This window comes from Chrysochloris asiatica, unplaced genomic scaffold (genome assembly GCF_000296735.1).
Source record: "Chrysochloris asiatica unplaced genomic scaffold, ChrAsi1.0 scaffold00054, whole genome shotgun sequence".
Taxonomy (NCBI): Eukaryota; Metazoa; Chordata; class Mammalia; order Afrosoricida; family Chrysochloridae; genus Chrysochloris; species Chrysochloris asiatica.
Genome location: NW_006408572.1, coordinates 7,268,376 through 7,279,157, shown reverse-complemented (window position 1 = coordinate 7,279,157; position 10,782 = coordinate 7,268,376). Strand labels below are relative to the sequence as shown.

The 10,782-nt window shown below is 40.2% G+C and overlaps 1 protein-coding gene across 1 annotated transcript in view; it reads right to left on the bottom strand.

Annotated features, from left to right (window-relative positions):
- Positions 1 to 4,973: 4,973 nt before the first annotated feature.
- Positions 4,974 to 10,782, bottom strand: part of DERL2 (derlin 2) — a 13,907-nt gene continuing 8,098 nt past the window's right edge. The window contains exons 3-6 of the mRNA XM_006863481.1: positions 9,735 to 9,881; positions 8,667 to 8,862; positions 7,936 to 8,026; positions 4,974 to 5,079 (exon numbers count right to left, since the gene is read on the bottom strand). Coding sequence (XP_006863543.1) covers positions 4,974 to 5,079; positions 7,936 to 8,026; positions 8,667 to 8,862; positions 9,735 to 9,881 — 540 coding nt within the window. The remainder of the gene's footprint in view (positions 5,080 to 7,935; positions 8,027 to 8,666; positions 8,863 to 9,734; positions 9,882 to 10,782) is intronic.

The window sequence follows — 10,782 nt, the reverse complement described above, 5'->3', positions numbered from 1 at the left end:
GGCAGCATCAATGGGCTCAAGCATGGCAACAATTGTGAGGTTGGTCCAGGATCTGGCAGTGTTTCGTTCTGTTGTGTAAAGGGTCGCCATGAGTTGGTACTGACTCGATGGCACCTAACAACAAATCCTCTGTTGTTAAGTACTGCTGAGTCGGCTCCGACTCATAGTGATCCTGTCCATTTTCCGAGGAGCCACTGGTGGATTTGAACCACGGACCTTGTGGTTCAATACATTCTCCTGCAGCGCCACACCAGGACTCCGTTGAATCCTTTAAACAACCTTCTATCATAGTTTATATGGTAGATACTGATATTGTCCCTAATCTACATGACTAATCTTAAGTCATTTAGATGTTATAGTTGAATATAGAAAAGGATGATTGGTGACCGAAAAGTGAAGTCTATGATTTTATTTCTACCCCAAAAATGATTATCCCAATGGACATGGTCTACTCCTGTAATCCAGGGAAAGGGGAGTTAAATGGAATGAAAACTTTTACCCCTTTTCCACAATAACCACCACACTGTCAAGTTCTCAACATGACTCCCCAGGCCCAGTATACATATACACCAATGAAGATTTAGGACTCCAGGGATGGAAATAGAACTAGTTTCTCCTCTTCATATATTCAAAGCTCTTAGATGATTTGCTGTTTCACCACAAAGAATTGGCAACCAGCTATTTCCTTTGCATACAAGAAAGAGAATTTCAGAGGTTTCACTATAACCCTCAATTGCAGTGGAGGACTTTGGGTACATTCTGAAATTCATTTTCATAGGATTCATTATAAACTTCAACTGAAGGACTTTGGGCATCTTCTGAAGTTAATTTTTGTGGAACTCATCCTATATGTTAGCCTGTTAAAACTCCTCCTCCATTTCCCTCCAGGTCAGAGGTAACTTTCCTCTGACAGTATGACCATGGGGTTACTAGAAATGCACATGTTGAACTAGAAGATGTGTGTTTAAGAATAAACTGACATTTAGCAAAGTAAGGCAGCTCAAAACCAAAAGGAAAAATAACTCCCAAATTTTGACCCTTGACTAACATTCAAATAGACCCCCGACCTTTATCCCACAGATCTCCTGTGCTTTTGAGTAACACAGGAGCCATATGATCTGAATTATAAACAGTAATGTAAGTCTTCTCTTGAGAGCACATGTCCTGTGTCTGGAAGCCCCAGGTAATAGCTGCCATACAGGAATACAGGTCGCATATTGTCCAAGTTCACAATTTTCCAAGAAAAGATAAAAATGAAGATTTTTATGCAAAATCTGGTAGTTAAAAAATGTTGCCTCAAAACATTTTCTAACAGCACAGGAAAAACAAAGCACATCTATAGATAACTCATCTGTAATCTCTGGGCCTAAATACCCAACTATTCTTCAACCTTAAAGCTAAATGGGGTCCAAGGAGCTGAAAAGGAAAAGTTCCAAATATACATCAGAGTTGACAACATTTCTCCCATATTTGTCATCTAAAAACTGTAGTCCATCTAAACGGCTCCTATGCTTAAGTGGCTTTCATATAAATTTAAAATAACATATGCAAATGCTGACCAATAATATTCAAATAGTATCCAGATACTGGCTCTGAAAGGTGAGTTGTCAGATACATTTCATTCTTAGCTTATCTGAGATTGTCTTATCTGACCATGATTTCCAGCTACAATAGTCTGTTGTTGGCTGACTCATTTGGCCACCAAACCACTGCCCTAGGGTATGTTGTTTTGCTCCATCCCACTTCCCAAGAGCAATCACAAACCTCAGCAACTAGGCACAAGTTTGCATACATACACATTAATCCCTCTATAATTAAAAATACCAGATAGTAGTTTGCTGATCAATAAACAAATTATTTATTCAGCACCTTTGTGCCAAGCACTGTGCTAGGCACTGTGGTGGATACAAAAATTTAAGACATGGTCCCTGCCCTTAAGGAGCTTACAATCTCATGAGGGAGACAAGACTAATATACATGTACCAGCTAGGAACAGTACAAGACAACATGTAATTTGGTGTAAAAGTACGTCCATAGACTTGAAGCTTTATAGGGATTTAAAGAGACAATGAAATGGGTCTTAAGAGTCAAGAGTTCTTGAGCAGTCAGGAGCAGGGCCAGGCCTTGAAAAACTGAGTGATACAAATTGGGGTGTCTGTTAGGTCTAAGTGGGAATAAGTATTAGAGGAAAACAACTATGCATTTGAAATAAATGCATAAGGAAACTAAGAAATCAACGTGGGTAAATGACTTGATTGGACAAGGCTCAACAGCTTTAACACACTCATGCAAGTAGGTTAGTGGGCATCCTGCAGAACACTGAAAATGGTGGCAGGAGTGTGACTGATAACACAGATGGCTTTCAGCAGTCCAAGCAAATAGAGCCACAACATAAAACACTAGCAGGATAGATGACAATTCTAGGAGACTCCTTAACCAACATGGCAATCGCGTCACTAGTTCCTAATATTCAGAAGTCTCTACAGAGGGCTGCATAGATGTCCACAGAATAAAGGTCTCATTATTGAGATCCAGGATTTGTGGATGTTCTCTGCTCAGAGATGACACAAGAGGTATGAAAAATATTAGGACATTTAAGAGTAACAGAAACAGAACAAGTGGAAAAGAGAAAGAAGCCAATAGAAATTCATAGTGAAAAAAAAACACCAAAAAATATATAAAATGTACCTCCTAGGGAGATGCAGTTTGTACGTCCATTTTAAAATTTTTAAATGAACATATACTATATCTCTGTAACAAAAATGAAAACAAAAAGTATACCTTAGTTAGGTGTGCTTTTCAATATTACTGGAAGAGTCCAACAAGCCCTCAAATTATATGTATGTCAGGTCACAAAGCAAAATTCCATGTTATCAAATCTCTTTCAGTTCACTTGCATTACACAAAAAGGTAGTGTATTTTGGAAAGATCAAGACTGAGAGGTAAGTTGGGGAAGAAGTAAGGATATTTCCTAGGTCCAGGAATAAGCACAGGTGTCCCGTTAAGTAACCCAGGGCTAGGGATGGTGGTAGTAGGATTGGCTAGACTGTAAGAGAGCAGTGACTGAACGTCCCACAGCCCAGGGTACACTGTAGTAACACAGCATGACCTGTGGCCACAGCGGATTTTCATCCTATCAAATCAATCCAAATCACATAACTGCTTCTGGGTATACATTAAAAATTTGTTTCCTGTATTATCCAGTCATTAATGTGTAGATATTCCTTAACTAAATGAACAGTCAGTGAATAAGAATTTAGGATTAAATTTCTTTGCAAAAAAAATATCCAGTGAATTGGATAACCCAAAATTAACTCAGGGAATACAACTAAAGAAACCTATTTCTAGTGCTAAAACAATAATTATATATTAAAAAAAAAAAATCTAAGTCACTGATAAAGTTTTCTTAAACAAAGACATGTCAAAACCTACAAATCCCATAAGGATTATACATCTAAGCTTGGCATTTCAACTGTTAGAGACTTTTGAACCATTCAGGAGAACAATATTCCTGTTAAGCCAAGTTGTATACAATTACAACAATCATATTCAGTTATGTGCTAGCAACATTTAAAATACTTTAATTCATTACTTATGCAGTTTCCATTAAAGACAGTAAAATAGTTTTCACTTCAAAATCATTCTGAGAATTCCCAGTGAGGACATTTATGATGTGCAATTCTCATGTTCATCTTTCTGAGCAAAATCTCACTATGGAAAACTACAACACATACTCAAGCTGGAAATACTACGGAGTCAAGTTTGGGGAATTGATCCTGGATCCACATGATGTTTATGAAAAACGATTTGAAATAATCTCTTTTCTGAGGGCATGGATCTTGCTTTTGTGGGTTCTCATGGATAGAATGAAGTCCATCCTGCCGAGACCAAGGTAAGAGTCCATATTTGGGACCAGTATTTATTAAACTACAGGAATTAACCACATACTTTTGTGGATCTTGTTTAACGTCTACCTGATTGAGAAGATAAAGTAGGTTCTTAGCTCTGAAAAGCTTCTCAGTCTAACCCGAAGCAAATGATTGTTAACCAGCCAAAGACCCAGCCTAACTGGCACCTGTTCATCTGGCTCCAAAGCCAACATTTAACTGGTTTTCCAAGTTGGATGCACTTTCTGTAGCTTCCAAACTGCAGTATTTCCCTAGATACCACTTAATAAAGAAATATAAGTAGAATCATTAAGGCTCCACACAAGCTTTTTGCCTATAGCTGAATACCTGCTGTTAGAACTGTACTCCACCCCCTTCACACACTGACATATTAAAGTTTCGTAAAACCCAGATGAGAACAAATTATCTGGACAACAAAAATAAATCATCTTCCTATTGAAGCTAGCATTCTAAGTTAATAAGATGTGTATTCAACCACAGTAATAACAGTCCCGGTTTGTGAACAGGAAGCAAGCCACGGATTTCCAATCTTCTGTAAAATGAAATCCAGTTGAAAGCTACGAAGAAACAGGAAGAGCAGGCATTCTCAGCTGCTCTGAACTCAGAACCCAGGAAGGAGAGCTAGCACACATTGTCATAATTTAAAGGATCACACACAAAAGCTTTAGTACAGTGAGAGAGAGATGGAATTGAGTTTTATTTTGTCCTCTCTGAAACTTCCATTTACACCATGGCCTCGTCTATCAAAGAGGAATAAAATGCTCTGCCTTTGCCAGAGAACTCAAGTATCCGGGTACTTGATGGTTAGAGGTGGCAGGATATTTGTTTCTCCAGTTTTTGGCTCCGAGAGATTACACTTTCAGTACCAGTGTAGTGAGGAACCACTGGCAAATCGCTGGAAATGTCTTCTGGATTAATCAGTGTACCATTTCATAAAGTGCTTCTGGAATTAAAATCTGTAAAGCTGTCAAAAGTGTCCACACTTTTGCAACACAAAGGGTAAAAGAATCCCAATGGGTATGTCACTCGAGTCTTTCCCAGCTGGGTCTCATTGGCACGGCTGCTTTAACCTCCAAGACGCTGGCCCTCACCCCAGGCGAAGCCTCCTGGCCGGTCTTCAGGTAGTGGATTGTAATTTGGATCTTCATCTGGTGTATCAAAAATAGCTTTCCTAAAAGATGGACGACAGACATGGTTTAGTTGCAGTAATCTTGGGGTCCTAAATTCTGCAAGGCTCAGTCCGATCACACAGGGTTTCCACCAACAGACAAAAATTACATCCACCTGTCAACTCACAGGTTTTAAAGGAATACATAACTACTTCACATGTGGAACAACTTTTACCGCTTTTACTACTTTTTAGCACAAAAGCAACATATATGCATTGTAGACAAGATAGGACATGCACATAAAGCGAAATATCCTAACTCCCCAGAGACACTGGTGAGGCTTTCATTATTCTTCCAGAACTTTTCTACATATAATTTTACAAGTTAGATCAAACTACTTGTTTGGGCACCCAATTTTCATATATATCATGAATATCTTAGCATAACCAATAACTTTTTAAATTAAAAAAATGAAAAGGACATACTAGAGTATAAAAAGTGGTGGTGGTGGTGGCTATGTGCCGTGGAGTCAGTTCCGACTCATAATGACCCTGTAGAGGGTGGGTTTCCAAGGCTGTATATCTTCACAGGAGCAGAAAGCCTCATTTTTCTTCAGCGGAATAGCTTGTACTTTCAAACTGCTGACCTTAAGGTTCACAGCCCAATTTGTAACCACGACGCTACCAGAGCTCCCTAGCCATTACATTTGTTGTTGTTAAGTACTGTCAAGTCGATGCCGACCCATAGCAACCCCCTATAGGGTTTCGGAGGAGCAGCTAATGAGCTTGAACCACCGACCTTGCAGTTCAAATGGCTTTGCAATCTGGTGCATTAACCCACAGTGCCATACCAGGACATTAGGGGTGATTAATTAACGGTTTGGCCAAATATTACAAGCTAATTTTAAGCTGATAAATTTTGGTGGAAAAAAGGGTTCCCCAGCCCTGCTGCAGTGCAAGTTGTTAGGTGCTGTCAAGTTGGTTCCAGCTAATAGCAACCCTGTGTAAGGTTTCTAAAGAGTGGCTGGTGAGCTTCAACTAGTGACCTTGTACTCTAGTGCTCAGCCTACAGTCCTGTCCAGTCTGACTAAGATGTGGGGAAATGGATACTCATATATTTGTGAAGGAGAGGTAAGAAACAAAATAAAACAATTCTCCTTGAAATTCATCCTTTGTAAATAAGCACAGCGGTGTACAGAGTTGGCTACTAGGACGTTTACCACTAATTATAGGAGCGGGTTCAAAAAGTTGGTAGAAAAATGGAATTCAATGATAATGGAAATTTCCCATGAACTCTTTGAAGCCCCCTCAATAGATGAAAAGCAAAAACTAATGGCAATGCCCATCAATAGGGGATTAATAAAATTATATTATATCTATACCATGGAAGTGAGCATAGGAATTTATTGACGGAAAAAATGAGTATAATATATGAAGTTAAAAAGGTTATGTAAATAAAAATTACATAGACAGTAAAGGACTGAAGTATACATATCAAAACCTTAACAGGAGTACCAACTCAACCAGCCCACTGCCACAGAGTTGATCCTAACACAGGTCAGAGTAGAACTGCTCCATAGGGTTAACAGCACTGTAACTGTTCACAGAAGCAGACTAGCTCATCTTTCTCCTGTAGAGCAGCTGGTGGGCTCAAACCACTAACCTCTCAGCAGCAGAAAGCTTAGCCCACAAATGAAATTGTGGGTGATTTTATTTTTGTCTTTTTTGCTTAACTGTTCCGTGACCTTTTATAATTAAAAGCTCACTTCAATTCATCAAACGAACCCTTTTTAATGCATCATTTCCCAAAGGAAACAAAAATCTGGAGTTGAAAGTGGTCTTAGAAATCAAATCTGTACCTCAGGAAAACGCATGCAGTAAAGGAGACGAGACTTACTTAAAATCCCCTGACTACAGCGATTTCCACTCACTTCACTATGTATCTCTACCACCTGCTCCGAAGGCCAGACATTCTACCATCAGAAATGCTCCTCTCATTACAATTTTGCCACCTCATCTCTCTAAACTTGGTCAGCAGCTCTCCTGAAAACACCCAAGTTCCTCTTTGGGACAGGAGATTTTAGTGGTCATTCAGTTCAATAACTACCAAGTGTCATGGGTTGAATTAGGTCCCCTTCAAAATATGTGTCAGCTTAGCTGGGCCACAATTTGCAGTGGTTTGGCAGTTATATAATGATATAATGTGCCAGGTATGTGATGATCCCCCATGATGTGAATGATAAACTACTTCGAGGGTTAAGGGCAGAAGGCAACACCCTTAATCCCACCACAGCTCTGACCAAATGTCAGGGGAATTCCCTAGGTGTGGCCGCAACACTGTTGTTTGTTGTTAAGTGCGACTGAACCACTGACTTTGAGTCCAGTGCATTAACTGGCAGGAGAAAGAAGAGGAGCTGGGAATACAAGTGTCCTTTGGACTCGAGGTCTCTGCACTGTAATAAAGCTCTTAGATTCCGGGGAAGGTTGATGCCAAGACACATGAGTTCTCCAAGAAATGCTGCCAAAGGAGATAAGGAAGGGTCCTTCCCCAGAGCCAACAGTAAAAAAAACTTCTCCTAGAACCAGCACTCTGAATTTTGTCTAGCCTCCTAAACAGTTTGAGAATAAATTTGTTAAAAGCAGCCACTTGTGGTATTTCTGTCACAGCAGCACTGGATAGCGAAGACACCAGTTACGTCCATGTAATCTGGAGCCTGATACTCTGGCTCCTGCTAGACAAGCCATGCACTGTCGGCTCCTACCCAGGCCAGGGCTCCTCAGCTGCAGTCCACTGCTCAATCAGAAAACATTTACTGACTTCTGGGTGCCAGAATTTAATGGGAGCCCCAAGAAAATATACACTGTGGATACTGTCCTGGTTTGTCTGCAAGGCACATGTAATCTAGTATAAATACTCACAAAACAGATGGCGTTTTTAGAATTCTTATTCCACCAGGCTGATTGGGAAATACATCTTCCAAGAAAAAATATATGTGTCCAACTGCAATACCTAGAGTCAACACGCAATAAAGGATGAGAGAAGATTAGTATTGGCAGTACAAGTGGACCTACCAACATAAAGTTGCTTATATTTACAACACAGTAAAGACTAAAACTAGCTCTGGTAGCGTAGTGGTTATGAATCGGGCTGCTAACCCTGAGGGCAGCAGTTCAAAACTACCAGCTGCTCCACAGGAGAAAGAGGACACTTTCTGCTCCCGTAAAGATTTATAGCCTCGGAAACCCTGTGCAGGTTCGCTATGGGTCGAAACCGACTTGATGGCACTTAACAACAACAACAAAAGACTAAAGAACTAAGATTGTCTTTTAAGAAGCTCTGGTAGCAATGTGGTTACGAATTGGGCTGCTAATCTCATGGTTAGCACTTCAAAATTACCAGTGGTTCCATGGGAGAAAGATGAGGCTTTCTGCTCCTGGAAAGATTTACAGCCTTGGAAACCCTATACAGGGTTACTACGAGTCAGAACCGACTGCACAGCGAATAACCACCACCACCAATATTGTAGCAAATAACTATCAAATTATCCTACCATAGTTATACATGCAAGTCAAACAGAATAAACATGAAAAACAGTGGCAAAATAGGTGCACAAGTAAAAAAAGAGAAAAAATGGTGATAAGACTCTTACCCAGGAGGTCCACAATGATTGAGTTCCCCAATAACAAGGAAAAGCCCATGAGTACCCAGGGCAGAAAGGGGGCTTGGAAGTTGAGAAGGCCGAAGAAGTTCATGCGGACATATGGGTTCCTTCGGCTCCACACGTAGACAAGCATTATTGTAAAGGCCTGACCCAGGAAAACTAAGCTCACAAACAAACCAAAAAGCTAGCAGGTGAGATTAAGGAAAATAGCAACAGAAAAGGTTTAGATAGGGACACTAGAAAAAGAACTAGGGATTTCGTTCTAGTAAGTTTGAACTGGAATAGTCAAAAAGCAGTTACTGCTTTAGAATCAAAGGAATGGATATAATAATTATCCAGAGCAATTAAGCAAAAACCTGCTTAGCCAAATCATCGGGATTGTAGCTACCTCAAATGAACACTCTGTTTTGACTATGCAGTCCAGCCCTCTTTGGGCAATGTGTTAATTCGTTGGTTGATAATTACATTAAAGCTTGCTCACTAGTAGCACTCCAACAAAGGTGTATAAAACCAGCTAGAGCAAAACCATATGTTCAGATAGAACTACGCCCACACCTGTCACAAAAATCTGTTTTTTAAACAATGTATGAGTTTTTTTGATGGCGACCAAACATTTTACCAACTTTGTTTACAAAGGTAGTACAGCCATCAACAATGCCAGTAACTAAGATGCTTAAGAGTAACCCACCTGAATTAAAAGGTTCCTATGTGGCACTGTAGGATAAGCACTGGACTGCTACCTGCCAGGTCGGTGGCTCCTCGGAAACCTTACACAGGGGTTGCTATGAGTCAGACTCAACTCAATGGCTCTTAACAACAACATGACTTGCTCACAGTACAAAAGCGTCCTGCTCAACCTCTAGGCTCAGAAAAAGTTGTCACATAAAGATTGCTGCAAAATCAAGTTTACCCTGAAGCTAGAGTTTGGAAATCTGTTTTTATCTGAGTTTGTTCAGAGAATCTAATGAGCTATGGGAGACAGATGAAAACCTTTAGGAAGAGTGAGGGTGTGTTCTTTAACATTTTCCTGCATTTATTCTATTTGTTGAAGGATACGGTCATTAAGAATCCACCAAAAAGGAACATAAATACGAAGTCTGCTGTCCGACCTCGGAAAGAGCCTTCTTCTAGCATTCGACAGTAACGGTATCTTCGGTTCCAAGTTAAGAAAATATACACCATAGCATTATGAAGCAAGTAAAACTTAAAATGTGTCACTTTCAGTACACTTGGACCCAAGCCTACACTTCTGTAAGAATAGTTGAGTGGTAGTACTGTATTTCTTTCCCAGTCATTTTAGACAATGTCTAGAGCTGTACAATATTTTCTAAAATCTGTCTGGGGTTGAGGAATTAATTCACATACACCCTAAACATGCTGCCAGTCTACCTATTTACTTTTCAACTTGTATCCTCTTTCCCATGCTCAACTCAACCACACCCTAATCTCCACCATCCTTGCTTTTTTCATATTCTAATTTTGAAGACATCCCCATCAAGAAGCCTGTATGATAAACTACTTCATCCATGGTAGTTAGGGTAAGCATTTGTACACCTCACTCAGTATAGATGGATTATGCTTTAAACTAAACAAAACAAAAATGATTATTAGAAACATACCAGAAAGATCTACCTTAGCGAGAGGAGACATGGGACTTCATGCCAGGACAACAATCCCTTTACCCCTGCAGGGCTATCCACCAAAGATGAGTTACGTTAGCAATCCCAGCTAGCTGAATCCAGCCGCAGAGGCGAAGGACGAGTGTCCTGCTAAGGTGTCCCAATTTTTATTTGAACAAAGCATAGCTCTTCTTCCCTTTCAGCAAATCCAAATATGGTTAGCTCAGCAGACAATATGGTAGTGTCTTTTCAGCCAATAAAACCAACAACCGACATGCAAAGGAGACCCAAGTTCCCCATCCCTCATAAATCCTTTCCCGAGCCCCGGCCAAGTCTCTGCTAATTGAACTAATGCTGTATTTGGGTTGTGTTTTATCACTTTGTACCTGTTGTTGTTGTTGTCAGGTGCCATCGAGTCGGAACCGACTCATAGCGACCCCATGCACAGCAGAACGAAACAATGTCCGATCCTGGGCCAACCTCAC